Source organism: Misgurnus anguillicaudatus, chromosome 16, assembly GCF_027580225.2.
Source record: "Misgurnus anguillicaudatus chromosome 16, ASM2758022v2, whole genome shotgun sequence".
Taxonomy (NCBI): domain Eukaryota; kingdom Metazoa; phylum Chordata; class Actinopteri; order Cypriniformes; family Cobitidae; genus Misgurnus; species Misgurnus anguillicaudatus.
The window spans coordinates 87,113-108,771 of NC_073352.2; the positions used below are offsets into that span (position 1 = coordinate 87,113).

Here is a 21,659-nt window from a genome sequence, read left to right on the forward strand (position 1 = left end):
AAACATGTGGATGTCGTGGAAACAAATTGTTAATTTGAATTATATCCGGAGCTCCGTATGAAACTGGATCTTAGCTAACAAACAACTGTATGTAAATACAGAAAAACACACTATAAAGTTACTACATCATTTTAAAATATTATTAAAAAAAAACTTAACCGAACCATTAAGCAGACATATAATTTAGATGTAGGCAACAGTAAATAATAATAATAATAAATAATTATTATTCTAAATATCAATTAAGCGTCATTAATAATACAAATTATAATACAAATATTACAAAATGTCATGCAATTATTAATGTGTCTTTAATCCGGCTCTTTAAACTCCCAAATAAAACAATTTTGTTTCTTTCCACTTCCCCGGTTTGTCTTCTTTGCCGTCTTCCATGTGTCAATGTCGTAAAATGAGGGCGTGGGGGAGGTGGAGACTTGAATTTATATGGGCGTGTTATTCTAATGACGATCGTTTTCAGCCGCGGCATTTATGAAGGGCAGATATTGCGTACACCTGAATATCAGTGGTACGCACAGTTTCATAAATCAGGCGGTGAGAGGAGTGTAAGCATAATCTTACGCCAACATATACGCCCGTTTCTACGCAAGAATGATAAATGAGGGCCATTGTTCTTGGACCTGCTGTTTCTGTTTAGTAATAAGTGGTTTTATGTGGTTAAATAAATGTAATTTAATATTCAATCCACAAGCTAAATTTCCTACATTTTCTTAAGTAGGTCACCCAAAAAGGAAACTTCTGTCATCATTTACACAAACAGTTTGGTTACAAACATTTCTCACAATATCTTCCTTCATGTTTATCAGAACAAAGAAATGTATGCGGTTTGTAACAACATGTATGGGGTGCCAATTGTAAAGTGGCGCATACTCAAAATATCAGCAACATTTTGTCACATTTAGCTTCAAACAATGTTTTAAAAAACTGGTATTAATTTTTGACTTTCACTTTTTAGCACATTTACAAAATTATTTGTCAACTTAGAGATATTTTAAATAGTTAAATGTAAATATTAAATGTTACATCTAAATGTTAAATGTTAAATCTAAATATAAATGTAAAGTCTAAATGTTAAATCTAAATCTAAATGTTAAATATAAATCTAAATGCTAAATCAAAATCTTAATATAAATGTAAAATCTAAATGTTAAATCTAAATCTAAATGTTAAATCTAAATGTTAAATATAAATGTAAAATCTAAATGTTAAATATAAATCTAAATGTTAAATATAAATCTAAATCTAAATGTAAAATCTAAATGTTAAATATAAATATAAATCTAAATGTTGAAATTAAATGTTTCGGGTGAAACTAAATATTTAACTAATATGCAAATTCAAAATGCCGCTAACCGGAAGTGCCAAAATAAAAGCTCGAGGTCAGTTTGTGTGTTTATAGCATCGTGTCAAATAAGTAACGAATAAAAACCATCTCATCCGAGGAAATTGACTCTTGGACATGGATTATCGTGATAATATCTACTTAAAATAATAATCACGTTTGAAGAAACTGTATTTGAGGAGTAGGCAAGTGTCATTTTTATGAAAAGTGCGGGACCTGTAGCAATAATAGCCAGCCACGAGGGGTCTCACTTTGACTGAATTTATGTCCTCACTCATCATGTCATCACTCTGTCATGTTCGCATGCTTAATCGCCAGCAAGAGCCTGTATCCCCGCCCGCCCCGACCAGGTACGGTAACCGTTAACGTTACTGTCGTTCAAAATGTCCAACGAATCCGCTTTAGTTGAGAGCATCGGCAGAGCCGTCCTGGCGGCTATCCAAAATGTTTCAACAACGACAACAACCGCCTCCGGGCCACCACATGCCACCACACCGGTAAGTATGTTTTTTAAATCACGTAGCATTCGATTTTTTGTAAAGATTAACTTAACTAAACTGGCAAAAGAGATTTGTTACTAGCAACAAATGAACTTTATGTGTAGCACATGTGTTTCTATAAAGCGTAAAACTCACACGTTTAACGTGAGTGACGCAGTAAACCATGGTTTTATTGTGGTAAAAGTGTAGTAACCATGTTTTTTTTGTGTGTATCGATTTCCACCAGCAAAATCATGGTTTTACTACACTAACATGGTTTAACTATGGTTTTGGAAAACCATGGTTGTCAAACCCATGGTTATTTTGTGGTTACTACGGTTTACCACAGTTACCATGTTTTTTCTGGTTTTAACCGTAGTAAAACCATGGTTAATTTTCGTAAGGGTAAGATTATGTGAAGATTTGCTGAGCAGCAAAGCATGATTCATTACATAATTTAGCATTACAGCTAACGGAGGCTACTTCTCACCTTACAAATTACACTAAATTGTTGGTCAAATGGAAATCTGCCTCTGTCCTGTGTCAGGCATCTCTCACCTTGGCTTAACTTACCTGTTGACCTTTACTCACAAGATAAAACCATTCTCTGCTTGGCTAGAGAGAGAGAAATGCTGATGGAGGACAGCGGCAGTCATAATGATGGGGACATTTGGTTTCATGTGAATAGGGTACCAGAGTAAGAGTGCATACTGTAAAAAAGCATAACATGTGTCTCTCTTTGTTTCCGTTACCAATCTCAACCATGACCTTTGACTGCTGAGCATGTAAACATTAAAAACACATGAAATATAATGTTGCTAATATTTTGCTAATGTCTCTTCAGGTTCCCACCACTTACAATTACACACCGGGGCCAGCCACACCCACCACCTCCACTGGGACATCATACCGCTCTGTATATTTGCATATTCATGTAACCTAGCTGGCTGTTTGTTGTTGTTGTTTTTATTTGTGTGGTGTAATGTTTCAGGATTAGTTCCAATCATGATTTTTTACACTATTTTACACAACACTAACATGTGACAAGATAACGTCTTTGGTATTTTGTTTATATTTTAAAACCCCTCAGGGCTCTAGCACCAGCGTTACCACACCTTTACCAGCAACAGACTTCGCTCCAGTGACCTGTCTGTCAGTAAGTACTCATTAATAATCATGTTCATATTTGTTTGATTTATTTCTCATTTACCACTCAGTAACTTCTCATCTTTTGATTGTCCATTTTATTTAAACATTCCTTAAATAAATGTATATAGTACAATCTATATTTTTCTTTAGTCAGAAAGATAATAAGTGGATGTGAATGCTCATCTGTTATAATGTCTATAATTCTCTCTTGAATAACCCTTTTTGTTATAGCTACATTCCAAATGTCATTTTCTTTGGTGTGTTCTAGAATGACTACCAAGGAAGACATCAGATTTCCAAAGAGGAGCTTGAACATGTTCTTTCACTGAAAACCACCTTTACAGAAGCGGCATCTATTCTTTCAATCTCAAGGCCAACTTTCTACAAGTTACTGCAAGACCATAATATCCCAACATCAAAATTTAAGAGCATCAGTGATCAACAGTTGGATCTTGAAGTGTCACACATAAAAACTGAACACCCAAATGTTGGAGAAGTGATGCTTATGGGGCATCTCCGCTCCAAAAACATTGTGGTTCAAAGACAACGTGTAAGAGATTCACTGCGAAGAATGGACCCAATTGGTGTCCTAGCCAGGAGAAGAACAGCAATAGCTCGGCGAGTATACTCTGTCCCCCATCCAAATTTCATATGGCATGTAGATGGAAATCATAAGTTGATTAGGTGGAAATTAGTTGTTCATGGTGCCATAGACGGCTACAGTAGGATGTTGATGTTTCTTCACTGCTCCAACAATAATCGTGCTGAAACTGTTAAAGACCTCTTTACTGCAGCTGTTGGACAGTTTGGCAGACCACTGCACATCAGGACCGATCACGGAGGAGAAAACGTTCAAATTTGGGAGGACATGCATGCGAGCAGGGGGGAAGGCTCTGTATTAACAGGAAGTTCTGTACACAACCAGAGGATAGAGCGTTTTAATCGAGACTTGAACAAAAACTGCAGCCATGTTTATGCACCCATTTTTTATGAACTGGAATCCCTGGGTATCCTAGACATTGACAATGCAACAGACCTATTTTGTCTCCATTATGTCTTTCTACCCCGAATCAACCGCACTTTGGAGGAATTCAAAGCTGGATTTAACAATCACTCTATATCATCTGAAGGAAATAGAACACCAGTTCAGCTTTTTACTCTGGACAATGATTTGCCTCATTTTCACAACCCAGAACTCTCAACAGCAGGGGTAGTTTTTTGTTCCTCACCAAACTATCAAAGAGGATTTTCCCCATTGAATGATAGGGATTTGCAAGAACTGAATGATGCCTTTAACCCTCTTCAAAATGACAACAACAATGGCAAAACATTGTTTCAGAGAACACAACAGTTTATTTTTGATAAACTCGTAAATGCGTGACTACTCATAACATGGACAACTAGGTAACACTAGCCTTTTTGTACATTCAAAAGTACACAACACAAATCTTGATGTTTTGTTGTGCTTCTTGAACTACAAGATTTAAAACCTCTTGCCAGCATAGAGATGTTTGAAAATTACATGACGGCACATACTTGATGTCAGTGTTAAAAAGGCTACAGACGCACTTTTGCATCTTTTAGTTTTCTGTCAAGTCAAAAGCAATGGGAGTGTGGATAAAAACAAGATGACTCATGTTATGTGAAAGAACAGTAAAATACTTTTTAGGGCTCTACAGATTGTCTACAGACAGTATTGATACATAACTGATTTCCACTACATTGTTCCTGTTTTTTAAAGTACCTAAATATGCAAAGTAAAAGTACTCAATGAAGTAAAACAATACATGTCAGTGTTTTATAATATCTTATATATTACATACATAACTATTGTATTATTATTATGTATCTCTGAGAAGATGGCTGTTCATAAGGTAAGATTTTCTTGCATTCTGCAGCTAATCCAAAAGGTTTTGTAAAGTGATTGTTTGAGGAGTGTGAATTTTTTCAACATATGAACAAATACAATCTTCAGTTTATCACAAAACATTCAACAGCAATAAATCTAAATATGCCAGGCTTTCGATGGTGAGGAGGGGAATTAAAAATTGTAATCTGAAAAGTACTTCAAATTTCTATGGAATTATTTTAAGTAAATGTACATAGTTTATTCCTTCACTACTGTTTCATTAAAAAAAACTGTTAATTAAATTCATCAACAATCATTGTTAAAAAAACCACACACATCACAAGGTTAAAGAAACTGCATTTGAAATTTATTATTACTGCGATGATTGATTCCATATCTTTCCAATCATACAGTACAAAATCTTACAGTATAAAAAAGGGTCAGATAGTCCTCACAGAGGTAAAAAAAAAAATTGTAAGAAAACAGGGCGAAGTGTGGGGCAAGATGGAACAACACAAGCTTAAGTATTTATTTTTTAGATTTCTTGTGTACTGCAATTAAAACTATTGCTTTATAACATGGACAAACTATGTCCTTTATGAACAAACATGTGGAGCCCTGCACTAAACGGTGTATTACACTGCAGGGGTTCTTTAACAAATTAACTGTTTGTTTAAATGGTGCTGAATAAAGATCCATTCATTAGTGCTACTAGGAAGCAGTAGTTAAATTCATCATCATCAGCCATTGTTTTTGTGTTTACAAAAAGGTGAAGCTCATTTGCACAAGTGTGCGCAATGGGAAGATGTTTTTTTTCATCATGAATAAACATTAATTTAGGAGATGGATGAAAGCCAATGGCTGGGACTTTGCTGCTCCCTGTAGCAAATGCCAGGATGTGACCAGGTCTCAAAGTCTTCAGGAATGCCTCCTCACTGCTGGTTAGAGTCCTGTCCCCATATGTGTCTCTCAGCTCTTTATCTAAAAGCAAAGGGAAACAATTGTTGACTTGAGACAGTAAAATACTCAGGTTTAAAGGGATAGTTAACCCAAAAACGAAAATTCTGTCATCATATACTCATTCTCATGTTGTTACAGACCTATATAAATTTCTTTGGTCTAATGAACACAGAGCAAGATATTTTGAGAAATGTTTGTAACCAAACTGTTCGTGGACCCCATTTACTTCCATTTTTATATAATTTTTCCATTTTAAATGTTTTCATTTAATTTTCATTTTTGGGGTATCCCTTTAAGAAAGCCTGACTCAATAAATGAATGAGTGACTAATAGATTACTGTATAGGTATTTTGGTGAAAATTTTATTCTGAAAAGCAATCAGATAACATCTCTATTCTTGTTTGTGGTACATAAACATTAGATAGGCACAGCTTCATGGGTTGTAAGAAATAAAATAAATTTGTACGTTTCCTGGATTTGTCTGGTTGTATAATATACTGAATTACAAATAATGAGTTTGGTTCCAAAATGCAATAAATTCATTTTGACTAATTTCGGTAAAAACGTGTTTTCTATAACAAGAAAGTGACATGATGAAAACCACTATTTTCTGTTACAAACTTTCACATAGCATCTTTAGGTTATACAAACATAAAAAAATTAAAATCCATAATTTGATTTTCAAAGATTTATTATAAACTTATTTTTTCCACAAACTGCAATAAATCCATCAATATAACAATATATAAATGTTCATTCATCTTTGCCATGTTACATTCATTTAGTTTTTCATTTACAACTGATTTAAACGTTTAAATAAACATTGATGACATTAACAAAAACACTTTTTCATATTAAGAACACTCATTGCTTGCTTGGGATGTCGTCGTTTAACTTTTTTGCCAGCCATCAGCTGTAAAATGTTTGGTCCTGCTCGATTTTCGTTGGCTTTGCGTAAAATAAAAGTTTTTATAAGATCCCCTGGGGTCAATGTGTTAGCATGAGAGACCTTGATGCTGTCGGGCGAACAAGCAACCGGCATTTTTCGTCTCCTAATACTTTACGTGAGAGGCACTTGGATGTTGATGGCTTACATTTCTTCCCCTCCACAGAAAACCAAAACCGGTTTAGCAATGCCATTAAGGTATTATTTTGGTTTGTTTGTTTGTTAATCACAAAGTACAAAGTAGATGAGGAAAACTAGGATTCCGTGTACTCAACGCGCCACCATTATTTGTTTACAATGTGTGGAATGGTGCGCTGTAATTTGTGGAGCGGATTTATTACATTCTGTAGAAAAGGGGAAGTGGCGTTTATTACGTTTTGGGAAAAAAGATGACAGAATAACACGACGGATATTGGATTTTGCGTAAAATTAGGCATTTACTTTTAGAAACTGATGGTACTTACTTTCAACACATTGGAGAAACTCCCTAAATTTGATCACTATCAACTCCTCCTTAGCTCTTCTGTTGCTCCCCATTACGGAGTAGCTTGGTTTGAGAATACCAGCTACATAATCAGCTTCTTGACATTTGTCCTCTGCTGGTATGTCAAGTAGCACACGCAAGCTGGGGTTCTCTCTCAGGAGTGATAAAACCTGGAGGGAATTCAACACCATTAATGAAAGGCCATAAAGATAATCAAAGACGATACAGAACTGTGAGGTAAATCTTACTCCATAGTGGGACAAGCCATCAATGAGTTGATCAAGACAGCTCTGCCGTTGCACAACAGTATGGTATAAAACTGCATTTTTCACAAACACATCTCTGTTGGCCATGGTGACTACAAGTGGAAGCCCCTCTACTTGATATCGCCATGAGTCACAACAGCTGACTGCCTTCTCCAAATCATCCTGCAAGGTTGCATCTTGAACCTAAATATTACAGATGAAATGTTATTTTTTCAAATTACTGCATTTAACCAACAACATTTACAGAAGTACTATGTAGACTGTGCTTTTCCCTTAATAGTTACCTATGACAAGAAAAGTTTGCATTTTTAGTTATTTGTTTGGTAATATGAAATCAAAATTATTTTGATAATGCATTCCACCAAAATAAAAGTAACAGCTTTTTTGAATATTCCACAGTAGTACAAAGGCTTACTACAATAGTCTTCAGATCATAACATTGTGCATTACCTTATTGAGGTTCTCCCTTAAATCAGGGTCACCTATATCATCAGGTGACACATGAACTTGAAGGATGTCCCCAAACACAATGTAGTCCACTACACTTGGAGACAGGAATGCAGGTGTTTCACCCCCTTCCACTATTATTGTAGACATCATCCTGCCAATGGTTCGATACACTCCGTTTTGCAAGTGGAGCATGTTCAGTCTTGGTGTGCATCCATTTGGTGTGCCTGAAATATTAAATAAGATAAGCAGCACATTCTGTATTATTTTCTCTGGGATTTACAAAACAATATTTGTGGTCAGGTAGCTAAATAAATAATTATATATCTATATATCTATATATCTATATATATATATATATATATTTTTTTTTTTTTTTTTAAATAAAAAACCTTCAAAAGCTCCACTGTCCTGGAAGATAGCCTTCACCAGTAAGCGGAAAAACTCTCGTCTGGGACCCCCAAGGTCAGCAGCATCTTCCACAGCATCATGTTCATCGCTTGTAAATGTGACATAGAGCTTGTCACAGCTTTCTGCAAAACTGTGTCTCTTAAACACACGTAAGGCTGTGGTCCAAACATTGGCTCGGCTGATATAGATCTGTCTTGTTCCCGATGTAATAACTCTCTCACTATGAGCTTGTAGAAGACCTGCAATTTCTTCTTTGCTCAGCATTTCAGATGACCTATATTAAAAATGACAAAGATAAATAGACCTTTGACTATCTGTGCATTTACTCCACTATCACCTTCAGTGCACAATGACATAACTGTTCAATGTTGTTTGCAATGTTTACACTGGTGTAAACAAGATATTTATTGTAATAAAAAATTACTTGTAATGCTTACTTTAAAGTATTAACAGCAGGTCCATCAAACTCTTCTAGTAGACTACGCTGAATAGCCTCTTCAAGAGCCTCATCTTCCTCCAGAAAAACAGGGCTGAGCAAATGGACAGCAGGGACAGCAAAAAATTAAGCAGAGAGAAAGAGAGAGAGAAATAGAGAGAGGGAGAGATAGAGAGAAAGCGAGAGATAGACAGAGCGAGAGATAGAGAGAGAGAGAGCGAAGAAAGAGAGCAAGAGTGAGCGAAAGAGAGCAAGAGTGAGCGAAAGAGAGATAGAGAGCGAAAGAGAGATAGAGAGAGCAAGACTTTTATCATAATGGTTCATAATGTAAACGGACCAACATCTACACTGCTGTATTTCTATGAAGCCTAAACAATATATTACACAAAGTCTGCCACATTATAAGGAAACACTTGTCTCAGGTTCTCTGCCTGGCCCTGACTTTCAGTTTCTTGAGTGCTGCTCTCTGTCTCCTGCCTTCTGGCCTCACTTTCCCTCTGTGATGAAGGCACTGTACTCAGCACTGCATAAAGAAAAGGAGGTTAAAAGGAAATATTTTTGTAATGATGTTAATCTCATTTTATCTAACTTAACCATAATTCCATTTTTAATTGTTTTTTCTTTAAAAGAAATTGAAAAGGCAGCCTAAAAGAATTAAGACATCCAATCCAACTACAGTATACAGGTTGCTTACAGTGATCCATTTGAGGCTGACCATAAAAATTAAATAAAAGAACTGATGCCTAAATTCTGTCAGGTTGGCTTTTATTAAGCTTTGGTCACACTACACGACTTTCAAAGTCTTAAAGGATTAGTTCACCTTAAAATGAAAAATTCCTAATAATTCACACACCACAATGCCATCCAAGATATCCATGTCTTTCTTTTCTCAGTGGAAGAGAAATTAAGTTTTTTGAGGAAAACGTTTCTGGGTTTTTCTTCACAGAATGGGCTCAAATGGTTACCATAGTTTTTCAAGTCCAAATCAATGAAGTTTCAAAAGTCTTTGAAGTGCTTTAACTTCAATCTGCACAATCCAAGTTGAGGATGAGGGGCTAATCTAGCGAAACGATCGTTCATTTTATAAAACAAATAAAAAATATATACTTTTTATACAACTGTTTGGATTGAACACAAGCCGGAAGACTGGAATCACACATTACATTACTGTTTGTTAAAGTTCGTTAATTGCTCTCAGCTAAGCTGAAAATCAGGGCTTCAATCCTAAAAACGTGTGAACTTAACTTCTGCAGTAAAAAGCAGTAATTACTGAGTTGTCAAGGTCAAGGGTATCGTCGCTGTCCGATGAAACTCGCGTATGTCCATTTTGACGATTTTTAGATTTTTCGACAGATTGAATGTCCAGGTTCATTTCCGTATACAGTATGCGTCACATACCTAAATGGCCAATGAAAAGTTGTGAAATCATGTCATCTGATTTTCACGTATATCCATTTGGTGTCAAAGCTGTCAATCACGCCGCATATCTTCCGCCTGTGAAGCATCTCGCAGGTCTCGTAAAGTTTCATCGAAGCTCAGCACTGGATATAGCCGAATAAACATGACAATGGCTTTCCTTCATCGAGGTAAACGTTTCCCCCGGATGCCAGACGAACATCTAGGAGTGACTTAATTACGGTAGGACTGTGCAAACAAAGTATCTGTCTAGCATTGGTGTTATTTACGCTGGGGACATCCCACCGCTTTTTGAAAGCATTTGGTTAAAATGTTCTGAAAAATCAAGCGATGCTTAAGACTGGTTTTGTGGTCTAGTGTCACATATGTTGCGTTGTATGCTTATGGTGTGTTTTCTTGTACATATGTAATGAAATTCATTGTAATCATTTATTAAACACGCTGCTGTTTTCTACGGTATGGTGCTGCACTGTTCGGTGGAGCTGGTGTTGCAGGGACTGTTACATGTGTGCAGTCGACATTGTTGAGGGTTTTATGCTGAGTATTTTTTTGTTGTTGACTAGCCTACACTATGCCCATTTTTGATGCGCGTTATTCAATATTTTTCCCGTCCTGCAGTAATGTTTTTATCAGATCTTTTGTCCCCACAACTTTTCTACACAAACTGATGCCCCTGTTGTGTAGCATTACCATGTCAGTGTATTGATTCATTGTCCCTTCATAGTTTGCAAGAGACATTTAATAAATTTATACTTAGTTAAATACGCTTAGTTTATTTAATATTAAGACGTAGGCTATTTAATAAACTGAGCGTATTCATCTGTCAATACGAAACGCGACTTGGCCATTCTAATTAATGATCGGAAGAATGCGTATCGATCACAGTTACTGTAAAATATGCACGTATGTCCATTTAAACTCAATTTTGGTCAAATGTGGATTATATCTTTACACTGGCAAGAATATGGTTACATGTAAAGATGCCGTACCAAGTATGACAACGCTACATTCAACTGCTTTTGATATACGGTGTTTTTTCACTTCCTGAAAAGTAACCGTTTTGGACATACGTGAGTTTCATCGGGCAGCGACGGTATACTTATTAATCACTAGAGGTGTGACGAGATCTGGTGCGACGTGGAGGTGAAATGCTGCCATTTCTCAAATAAAAGACTGTATCCTTCTGAGGTCGCATGAGAGTCTTATTAGAGACTATTAACAATTATAAAGTTTACTAATTATTAAGTTAATTGCAAATTGTTGTAATATGCATATGACTTGCAAATGTAATGCTCAGTTAACTGAAATAAACCTTGATGATGTATGTAGCCTGCATATGCGACCTCTGGAAGATGCAGCTTTCTGTTTGAACCTTTTACAGTGCATGCATTATATTCTTTCTTTTACTGCATGTGCTTTTTTATTTAGGTTTCCAATAATGTTCGTTTGGGAACTGGTATAAAATCTGAGGTGTGTTTTTCTGTTCATCAGTGTCAGAAGTGTCTCAGCAGATTAAACCCTCACACAGAGTTCACATGAATGTCTGCATTGTTACGGCCGTGTTTTGTATTTATTATTATTTTGTGTGGTATGTTGTATTGATTTGGTTTATCCTTTTACCGAGGAGAAGCTCCGCCCTCATGCACCTGCAGCTCATGATGAAGTTTGGGGTGGAGATAAAAGGAGAGGGTGACTGCGTGAGAAGGCTGAGTTCCCTATGCTGTTTCCATCTGAACTCCAGTCACCCGGTCGCCACTGCCACTGTCTTTAGCTCTACGTGAGCGTGGCGCACACTTGAGGGGAAGCTTTATTGGTCCCGCTGCTTTGACAAGAGCTCCGTGTGCGTCCTGAGATTTCGCTGACGCTGAAAAACTGTGTATTTATTTAATTTTTGGCTGTTCTATGTTTTTGGTTTTTGTCAAATTGTGTGTGAAAGTCTTTCGTCCGCAACCCTTACAAGTAGTTGCCCGTGGCACGTGAGTGCAACGGCATTTAATAAATATTTAAATGGTGCTTTGACTCGAGTGTCCTTTTTTATGTTGCGTGAACCCCACTACCCTTACGAGCAACTTTGAGGGGTTCGTAACAGCATGTTCTTGCTCAAGAAGGACAGTGGCTGTATCATTTCTATTGTAAAGAATTGGACAAATATTAAAGATTCAAATGGATTTAAACATTGTTTGGCTAAAAATGAATGTTTTCCTTCTAAAGTGAAAGTGAAGATAGCATCCGCGAGACGAGTACACTATTGCCCCCTGCAGGCATTTGTTATAATACATAATGCAGGTTTATTACATAGGCTACAAATATAATGTTGTTTAATGTAACTTGGTTTTGATACTTAATTTGAACCAAATTATTATTGCATCTTCATTATTATGTAATTTTAAAGGCTATTGTTCACTTGGGTCTTTTTTGATTACCAAAAAATATCAAATTCAGAGAGAGCAGGGCTGGTTGGGCCAAGGGTTAGTTGGCACACAGTTCAATTACAGTACACTAAAGGGCCCTGCCACAAAAATCTAACATTAACATGACTGCCCTCTTGACCTGAACACACCCATTTACTAAAATCATTGAATAGTCACTAACTGTTGAGGTGTGGATAGCTTCTATATTTTACAGTGTCAAAACAAAAACAGTTCCCCACACTAAATACATTTAAGAGCTATGATAGATTGTTCTTGTGAACCCAATCTCGTGTCTCGTCTCGTGGATTAAGTGTCTCGTCACATCCCTATTAATCACACAAACAATGTAGTAAAGTGAAACTTGTCCTCTGCATTTAACCCATCCCAGGAGCAGGGGCAACCATAGCACAGCGCCCTTGAACCAACTCCAGATTCTTAGCCAGTGCCTCGGTCAAGGGCACTGAGTGGATAATTAATCTAAATGTGCGCGTTTTTGATGGTGCAGGAAACCCACACAAACACGGGAGAACATGCAAACTCAACACAGAAAGGACCAGGGCTGGATAGGGGTTTGAACAGAGTTATCATACAGCCTATAGAAAATATAATATAAACATCTGCTTTAACCTACTTCTTTGATGTGATGGACTTTCTTGCAGTCTCTCATTTTCACTGCCTTGACTGTTGAGCTCACTTTCACTTGTGGAAGGTGACACTGTATGAACTAAATGACATGTTATGGACAAAAGAAGGGAATACACACACACACACACACACACACATATACATACATACATACATACATACACACACAAGAAACTGGAAGCAAAGTACTTAACATTTTTAATTAATTACCCATATCTGAATTTTGGAATGAGCAGAATTAGAACAGATAAAAAATGTTATAAATGAATGATAAACCCATTGCATTGCTGTGAAAAAAATAACTTTTGACTGTGACTACAACCTGTTGCTAAACAACATTTCAAATTCTCAAACCCACCTCTCTTTCTCGAGCCCACAGGACTTTCAAAGTCACTATCGGAGAGTTCCTCAGGTTCCTCCTGGAGAAAAAAAAGTGATAAATAATACATCAAGCAAGTGGTAGTTAAGTATTTAACACTGAGTAAACCTAAAAAAAATTAGATGTTATTTATGTAAAGAAGCAAGATAAGCAACATAAATATTTTTACTTCTAACACATTGAAATGCTGCCCATAACTGAAACCCTGTACTGTCATGTAAACTGTTTACCTGTACAGGTTTGCTTATTGATGCCATTATATAGAGACAAGTGGCTGAACTAATCGAGGCAACTTCTTTTCCACCCCACAGAAAACTGCTTGAGACATTTGGTTTCATTAGTCTTTTGCATCCCTTGACTGTACTCAAATACTCGAATGGGAAAGACTGGCCCATAGACAATGCAAACGTTCTTCTGAAAATGGCAGTCATTTCTTCTTTAAGTTGTGCTTCAGACCAGTCAGATGTAAAGGAGATCTTCCCAATAAGGCCATCGCGTGCTAAATTTGCTCTCGAGTCTCCCCTTGGAATGCGGAATGTTGATGCTGACGAAAAAGGCAAGCACACAACATCTTTTGTATAGTGTTTGCAGGCTTTGTTTTTTCTGACAAAACGTGAGTGTGTAGCAGTCCTTTGATGAACTGATGGAAAGGGAACCTGAAATCAATGAAAACAGAGACACTTGTGCATTACAAGAGAGCAATTCGTTTTCGTTAATTGTGAATGCAAACTGTAGATGCAAACCAACTAACCAACTGGTTCATTAAACTTTTTTTGTCAATAAGCAATTTATTAAATCAAAACACTGGTGTTGTGTAAAATAGTGTAAAAAATCATGATTGGAATTAATCCTGAAACACCACACAAATAAAAACAACAACAACAAACAGCCAGCTAGGTTACATGAATATGCAAATATACAGAGCGGTATGATGTCCCAGTGGAGGTGGTGGGTGTGGCTGGCCCCGGTGTGTAATTGTAAGTGGTGGGAACCTGAAGAGACATTATCAAAAAATTAGCAACATTATATATCAAGAGTTTTTAATGTTTACATGCTCAGCAGTCAAAGGTCATGGTTGAGATTGGTAACTGAAACAAAGAGAGATACATGTTATGCTTTTTTACAGTATGCACTCTTACTCTGGTACCTTATTCACATGAAATTAAATGTCTTTATCATTATGACTGCCGCTGTCCTCCATCAGCATTTCTCTCTCTCTAGCCAAGCAGAGAATGGTTTTATCTTGTGAGTAAAGGTCAACAGGTAAGTTAAGCCAAGGTGAGATGCCTGACACAGGACAGAGGCAGATTTCCATTTGACCAACAATTTAGTGTAATTTGTAAGGTGAGAAGTAGCCTCCGTTAGCTGTAATGCTAAATTATGTAATGAATCATGCTTTGCTGCTCAGCAAATCTTCACATAATCTTACCCTTACGAAAATTAACCATGGTTTTACTACGGTTAAAACCAGAAAAAACATGGTAACTGTGGTAAACCGTAGTAACCACAAAATAACCATGGGTTTGACAACCATGGTTTTCCAAAACCATAGTTAAACCATGTTAGTGTAGTAAAACCATGATTTTGCTGGTGGAAATCGATACACACAAAAAAACCATGGTTACTACACTTTTACCACAATAAAACCATGGTTTACTGCGTCACTCACGTTAAACGTGTGAGTTTTACGCTTTATAGAAACACATGTGCTACACATAAAGTTCATTTGTTGCTAGTAACAAATCTCTTTTGCCAGTTTAGTTAAGTTAATCTTTACAAAAAATCGAATGCTACGTGATTTGAAAAACATACTTACCGGTGTGGTGGCATGTGGTGGCCCGGAGGCGGTTGTTGTCGTTGTTGAAACATTTTGGATAGCCGCCAGGACGGCTCTGCCGATGCTCTCAACTAAAGCGGATTCGTTGGACATTTTGAACGACAGTAACGTTAACGGTTACCGTACCTGGTCGGGGCGGGCGGGGATACAGGCTCTTGCTGGCGATTAAGCATGCGAACATGACAGAGTGATGACATGATGAGTGAGGACATAAATTCGGTCAAAGTGAGACCCCTCGTGGCTGGCTATTATTGCTACAGGTCCCGCACTTTTCATAAAAATGACACTTGACTACTCCTCAAATACAGTTTCTTCAAACGTGATTATTATTTTAAGTAGTTATTATCACGATAATCCATGTCCAAGAGTCAATTTCCTCGGATGAGATGGTTTTTATTCGTTACTTATTTGACACGATGCTGTGGACGCGCGAACTGACCTCGAGCTTTTGTTTTGGCGCTTCCGGTTGGCGGCATTTTGAATTTGCATGTTGGTTGGATGTTTAGTTTCACCCGAAACATTTAATTTCAACATTTAGATTTATATTTATATTTAACATTTAGATTTTACATTTAGATTTAGATTTATATTTAACATTTAGATTTATATTTAACATTTAGATTTTACATTTATATTTAACATTTAGATTTAACATTTAGATTTAGATTTAACATTTAGATTTTACATTTATATTAAGATTTTGATTTAGCATTTAGATTTATATTTAACATTTAGATTTAGATTTAACATTTAGACTTTACATTTATATTTAGATTTAACATTTAACATTTAGATGTAACATTTAATATTTACATTTAACTATTTAAAATATCTCTAAGTTGACAAATAATTTTGTAAATGTGCTAAAAAGTGAAAGTCAAAAATTAATACCAGTTTTTTAAAACATTGTTTGAAGCTAAATGTGACAAAATGTTGCTGATATTTTGAGTATGCGCCACTTTACAATTGGCACCCCATAAACATGAGTGTGTAAATAATGACAGAATTTTCATTTTTGAGTGAACTACCCCTTTAACATTTTTATACCCAGGGGTAAAAGAAATGTATGTTAAACATTTTTATTTTGTCTTTTTTTTGTTACTGCTACTTTCAACAAGACTAATTATTCAGCCAAGCTTATTTAGTACTTTAAAAAATGAAGGGCTTTTATGGGTTTTTAGACCCAGATATGTGCTCACAGTTCGCCCATAAAATGCCCAGTGGTCCCACAATTTTCCTGCAGTATGCCCACACTTTGTCCATTGTGCCCACATTTTTCCCACGTATTTGTATTTAAATACATTTTTTCACACAGCATTTTGTATTTGTGATATCTGTGAATTTGTGATAGTATTTTGTATTTGAATTTTAAAACAATTCCATATATGCATGTATGCCAATCTCAGATCATATGCATGTGAAAGGCAGTTTCTGGTATAAATAGCAGAACACAAAAGGTTTTCTGTGTCATTAGAAATGCAGTCAAAAAGTGGGACAACAAGGATAACTGATCATGAAGGTAAGAACCTTAACCATGCCAGGTGAGGGATATATTATGGCTGAAAAAAACAAACCAATTAATGAAATATTCATGTCATATGTGTATTTACCATTTAAATTCGTATTACATTTTTGTTAGCTGTCCTATTTTGAGATATGTATTAGCCTAATATTAATAGTATAATTAATATTATATAATACATTCTTGAAACGAGGTTAAACCCTTGGAAAGACATAGGAAATAATATAGAAATTTAGCCCTTTTATAGACGTCTTTTCAACGACCATGAAAAGACGTCTTTTAGCCTTTCACTTTTCAACCAAATTTAGCCTTTTTCTAGACGTCGATTTATAGGCGTCTTTTCAACGACCATGAAAAGACGTCTTTTAGCCTTTCACTTTTCAACCAGAATTTCACGTCATTAAGACGTCTGGAGAAGTCGTCGTTTCGACGTCTTTTCAACCAGATTTTGCTGGGTGGGATAGCGCTGCTTGTCCCCAATTTGTTTTCATTTGGTGGTTGACAGAGTTTAGTTAAACTAAAATTAAAGTAAAATGCATACATTTATCTCTCTGTGGTTTGGATTAGGCTCTTCACCAATCAGCTCATGACCCTGTTCAACATGAAGAGGAAGGGCAAAAAAGAAAACATTAAAATTGAAGACAAGAAATTGTTTTCAGCAATAAAAGGTAAGCTTTGTATTATGGTCATTAAAATATAATAAATAAATATATTTGTAATTTTATATATGTAGGTGTGGAATGCTTAATATCTGGCTTGATGTAATTTGATTTGATTTGTGATTTAATAACTATTTCATTTAATTGATTCGAGTACTCCAGGGGCATCATGCACCAATTTTTTTTCTAACAATCTGAGAACTGCCTTCATGCAAAAAACTCAAAAAAAGGGTTGACTAATTTTTATATCAAATACTGTTCAATCGAAAACATGACATATTGGCATAATATTTACATCTGAAACGGCAAGTTTTGTTTATTACCATTTTGTTTAATGACTTGTTTAATTGTGTCATTAATGCATTTGGCACAACAGCTGCATTATCCTATAAAATTAATGTAATTTTAAATCCATGAGGTATATAGCCTAAACAACAAAAATGACATAAGCTGTAGCTTATAGCGTGATTTATTTTAATGTTCAATAATGATTTTAAAAAATGTTTAGATAAAATTATTAGAGGAACGGATTTTTGCATAAAATTTTACCTCACATGTAAACGTGTGATTCCGCGCCCCTGTGAACTCTGGCAAACTTTGGTGCTGTACCAGGAAGATCAATCTAGAAATCTCTACTAATTTAATGTCGAGACACATTTTAATCTTCTGTGCAACAACACGCTCACACTTACTGATAATGGGGTCAATAAAACTGGGTGCTGAATCCCTCAATGTGAATAATGTCATAAAATGTAAGAAAGGGACAGCACTCACAGCTCAAGCCCCAAAAACAGCATCCAATCGCCCACAACGAACGTTTCGGGCTGAGCGCCCTTCTTCAGCGTACTGGCGATTTCACAAATTAATCACAGGTGTTTCCTTAAATAAGGTGTTCACCTCTAACCTGTATACAATTCCTCTCCAAAAGAGGGAGCTCAAGATACAAGCAACCATCAAAATACATTTCTGAAAATGTACAAATTGTACAAATACACTGATATGCAATAGACAAATTGCATATCAGTGTATTTGTACAATTTGTACATTTTCAGAAATGTATTTTGATGGTTGCTTGTATCTTGAGCTCCCTCTTTTGGAGAGGAATTGTATACAGGTTAGAGGTGAACACCTTATTTAAGGAAACACCTGTGATTAATTTGTGAAATCGCCAGTACGCTGAAGAAGGGCGCTCAGCCCGAAACGTTCGTTGTGGGCGATTAAACGCAATTTTTGAAGCTTGAACTGTGAGTGCTGTCCCTTTCTTACATATTTTGAGACACATTTTAAACCATACATTTTCTACACAAAGGAGGTTAACTGCACATTACCGTACTGGGGTTTGGAAATGTTGTGAGCGTTTCTTACACGTTTTTAAATCCTCAGATAGCCTTTTAAGCTTTTTGTGTTTTATTGTTCTGCCTTTTAAGCTTTTTTGTGTTAATGTGTTAATTTATACTTTACTGTTCTGCCTGTTAAGTTTTGGTCCAACAACATAGTAATAAAAATATATTTTGAGAATTTAGGTCTGTCTGTCTGCAGTTTCATGACACGACAACCAGTGAGAACTACCTCACTGTCACGGTTTTGAAGTAAACATTTTTTAAAGTTGGATCCTTGAAAATATGCACAGTTGTGAGTTTAATGTCACTATGGTTCTAATACAACTTTTAGTCTGGCTGCCTTTAGATGTCTAACAATTACGTCTGAAACACGTCTTTAGTTGACGTCTAAACAAAGTCGAGTAAAGACATATAAAAAACTTAATTCTGGCTCCTGTGAGGACGTCTTCTGGATGTCTAACAATTACGTCTGTAGCACGTCTTTTATTGACGTCTAAACAATGTCCAGAAAAGACGTATAAAAAACTTTCATTCTGGCTCCTGTGAGGATGTCTTCTGGATGTCTAACAATTACATCATTTAGACGTGTTCTAGACGACTTTTTGCTCGCTGGGAGGAGTTATCTTACTTGCTGTATAACTTGTATGTTGAAACAATATGTACCACACTCTAACTGAGCTATAACCTTATATTAACTAATCATTGTTCACTCATCACGATAACGTGCTGGTGGTTTTGTGATCCGTACGGGATAGCATTTAACAGTCTCTGTTTTCTGAGTATGTTCCGTAGAGGGTGGTTCAGTGGAATGGTTTGTTTTTAATGGTTCTGTGATTTCTAGAACTTGATCATCATTCTTTTCTGGTGAAGGGGTGTTTGGGTGCATAGTGCCACAACTATCACTCTGAGGTAATAACACCTGTGGGCTTACAGGACGGTTCACTGCAGTTTGCTGTGGCTCTGTGTCTGGGTGTGTCAGCATCTGATCCACATGACGTTTCCATACCCCTGGCGATCCCACATTTACCTTGTACAACACAGGTACTGTCTTTTCTCTAACAATACCTTGTGCCCACTTTTCCTCCCCCTTCCTATAATCACGCACAAGAACTGACTCTCCTACCTCAAACTGTCTGGACTTAGAGTGACGCTGGCGCCGTTGTTGTTGGGCATCCTGTGACCTATGTACCGCTCCAGCAACACTCAGTTTTAAACAGTCCAGTCGAGAGCGCAGCCTGTGTCCCAGATACAACATAGCCGGGGTGTTTCTGTATGTCAGTAGAAATGCCTCAAGTCGCTGACGCACATGTGCTGTGCCTTTGGATGCTTTTAAGGCATGTTTGAATGTCTGCACGAACCGTTCGGCCAAGCCATTGGTGGCAGGATGGTATGGCGCTGAGCGGATGTGTTTGACTCCATTGGACTTCAGGAATGTACTGAATTCTTCAGCACAGAACTGCGGTCCGTTGTCACTCACAAGGATGTATGGAATGCCGTAGCGACTAAACAGGCCCCTGAGCACTTGAATGGTCATGCTGGCAGTGGTGCTGTCCATGATATGCACCTCAGGCCACTTAGAATGTGCATCCACCGTGACCAAGTACATATGTCCTTCAAATGGACCCGCAAAGTCCACATGTATTCTTTCCCAAGGACTGGAGGGCCACATCCAGGGGTGTAAAGGTGCTAGCCCAGGCTCTTTTTGTACGCTCTGACAGGAGTGGCAAGATTTGACCTGGAGCTCAATTTGCAAGTCTATACCAGGCCACCAAACATAACTCTTCATCCTAACTACACCTGGATGTGTTGAGTGGAGCTCTTCCAGAACTCGGGGGTGCAGTTTTGGTGGCACAACCACTCTCACACCCCACATGAGGCATCCCTGTTGGGTTGTGAGCTCATGCCGGCGCAACAGATAGGGTGACAGCTCTTCACCAGCATCCTTTGTAGCTGGGAAACGACCAGTCGAGACCATTTCAAAAACATGAGCCAAGGTGGGATCAGCCAAGGTGTCACTTCTAATTTCAGTGCTACTGACTGGTAATGTGTCCAACTGAGATGTGTAAAATACCTCTACTGCACTCCGCTTTTCTTTATGAGTGTAGGGGAGTGGCAGCCGTGACAGTCCATCTGCATTGGCATGTAATGCACCTTTCCGGTATTGAATGGTGTAATCATGCGCGACAGGAGGAGCGCCCAATGCTGCATTCGGGCTGCAGCCATTGGCCGTGTACTTTTCAATGGGCTCAGAATGGAGGTCAGCGGCCGATGGTCAGTAAGTAGAATGAATTTGTTACCATAGAGGTACTGGTGGAACTTGCGTACTCCAAAAACTATTGCTAGCGCCTACTTCTCAATTTGAGCATAGTTTTGCTCTGCCTTGCTGAGCGTTCGTGATGCATAGGCTATCGGTCTTTCCTCATTATTGGGCATGACGTGTGAGAGTACAGCCCCGACTCCATAAGGCGAAGCATCACATGCGAGCTGGAGAGGCAGTTTTGGATTGTAATGGGTTAACACTTCCTGTGATACAAGTAGTGCCTTAGATGTCTGGAACGCTGACTTACAGGCTGACGTCCATTGCCATTTCTTCCCCTTATTTAGCAGATCATTCAGCGGTTTCATGACAGTGGCTAAGTTGGGAATAAAACGGCCGAAATAGT

General features: G+C 37.2%; 2 protein-coding genes across 2 annotated transcripts; one reads left to right on the plus strand and one right to left on the minus strand.

Moving 5' to 3' along the window:
• Window positions 1-857: 857 nt before the first annotated feature.
• LOC129434870 (uncharacterized) lies at window positions 858-4,774 on the plus strand. The gene is made up of 4 exons (XM_055193493.2): window positions 858-1,857; window positions 2,684-2,755; window positions 2,930-2,995; window positions 3,257-4,774. Exons 1-4 carry the CDS (start codon window positions 1,744-1,746, stop codon window positions 4,367-4,369), a joined length of 1,365 nt encoding a protein of 454 aa, XP_055049468.1. The 5' UTR covers window positions 858-1,743; the 3' UTR covers window positions 4,370-4,774.
• Window positions 4,775-4,889: 115 nt separating this feature from the next.
• On the minus strand, window positions 4,890-15,746 carry LOC129431067 (uncharacterized). Its single transcript, XM_055188775.2, has 12 exons — window positions 15,455-15,746; window positions 14,559-14,630; window positions 13,869-14,294; window positions 13,618-13,678; window positions 13,246-13,338; window positions 9,172-9,310; window positions 8,789-8,881; window positions 8,333-8,625; window positions 7,944-8,167; window positions 7,476-7,676; window positions 7,208-7,397; window positions 4,890-5,818 (listed from the first exon to the last, which is right to left on the minus strand). The coding sequence occupies exons 1-12, from the start codon at window positions 15,566-15,568 to the stop codon at window positions 5,511-5,513; spliced, it is 2,214 nt and encodes a 737-aa protein (XP_055044750.2). The 5' UTR covers window positions 15,569-15,746; the 3' UTR covers window positions 4,890-5,510.
• Window positions 15,747-21,659: the final 5,913 nt, after the last annotated feature.

Excerpts from the sequence above, each read along its gene's own strand:
- LOC129431067 (XM_055188775.2), bottom strand. The coding sequence starts at position 15,568 with ATGTCCAACGAATCCGCTTTAGTTGAGAGCATCGGCAGAGCCGTCCTG. Across the intron at positions 13,339-13,617 it reads TGTGGGCTCGAGAAAGAGAG|TTCATACAGTGTCACCTTCC; the intron begins GTGGGTTTGAGA and ends CATGTCATTTAG. Across the intron at positions 8,626-8,788 it reads CCTGCTGTTAATACTTTAAA|GTCATCTGAAATGCTGAGCA; the intron begins GTAAGCATTACA and ends TTTTTAATATAG.
- LOC129434870 (XM_055193493.2), top strand. The coding sequence starts at position 1,744 with ATGTCCAACGAATCCGCTTTAGTTGAGAGCATCGGCAGAGCCGTCCTG. Across the intron at positions 1,858-2,683 it reads CACCACATGCCACCACACCG|GTTCCCACCACTTACAATTA; the intron begins GTAAGTATGTTT and ends ATGTCTCTTCAG. Across the intron at positions 2,996-3,256 it reads CTCCAGTGACCTGTCTGTCA|AATGACTACCAAGGAAGACA; the intron begins GTAAGTACTCAT and ends GGTGTGTTCTAG.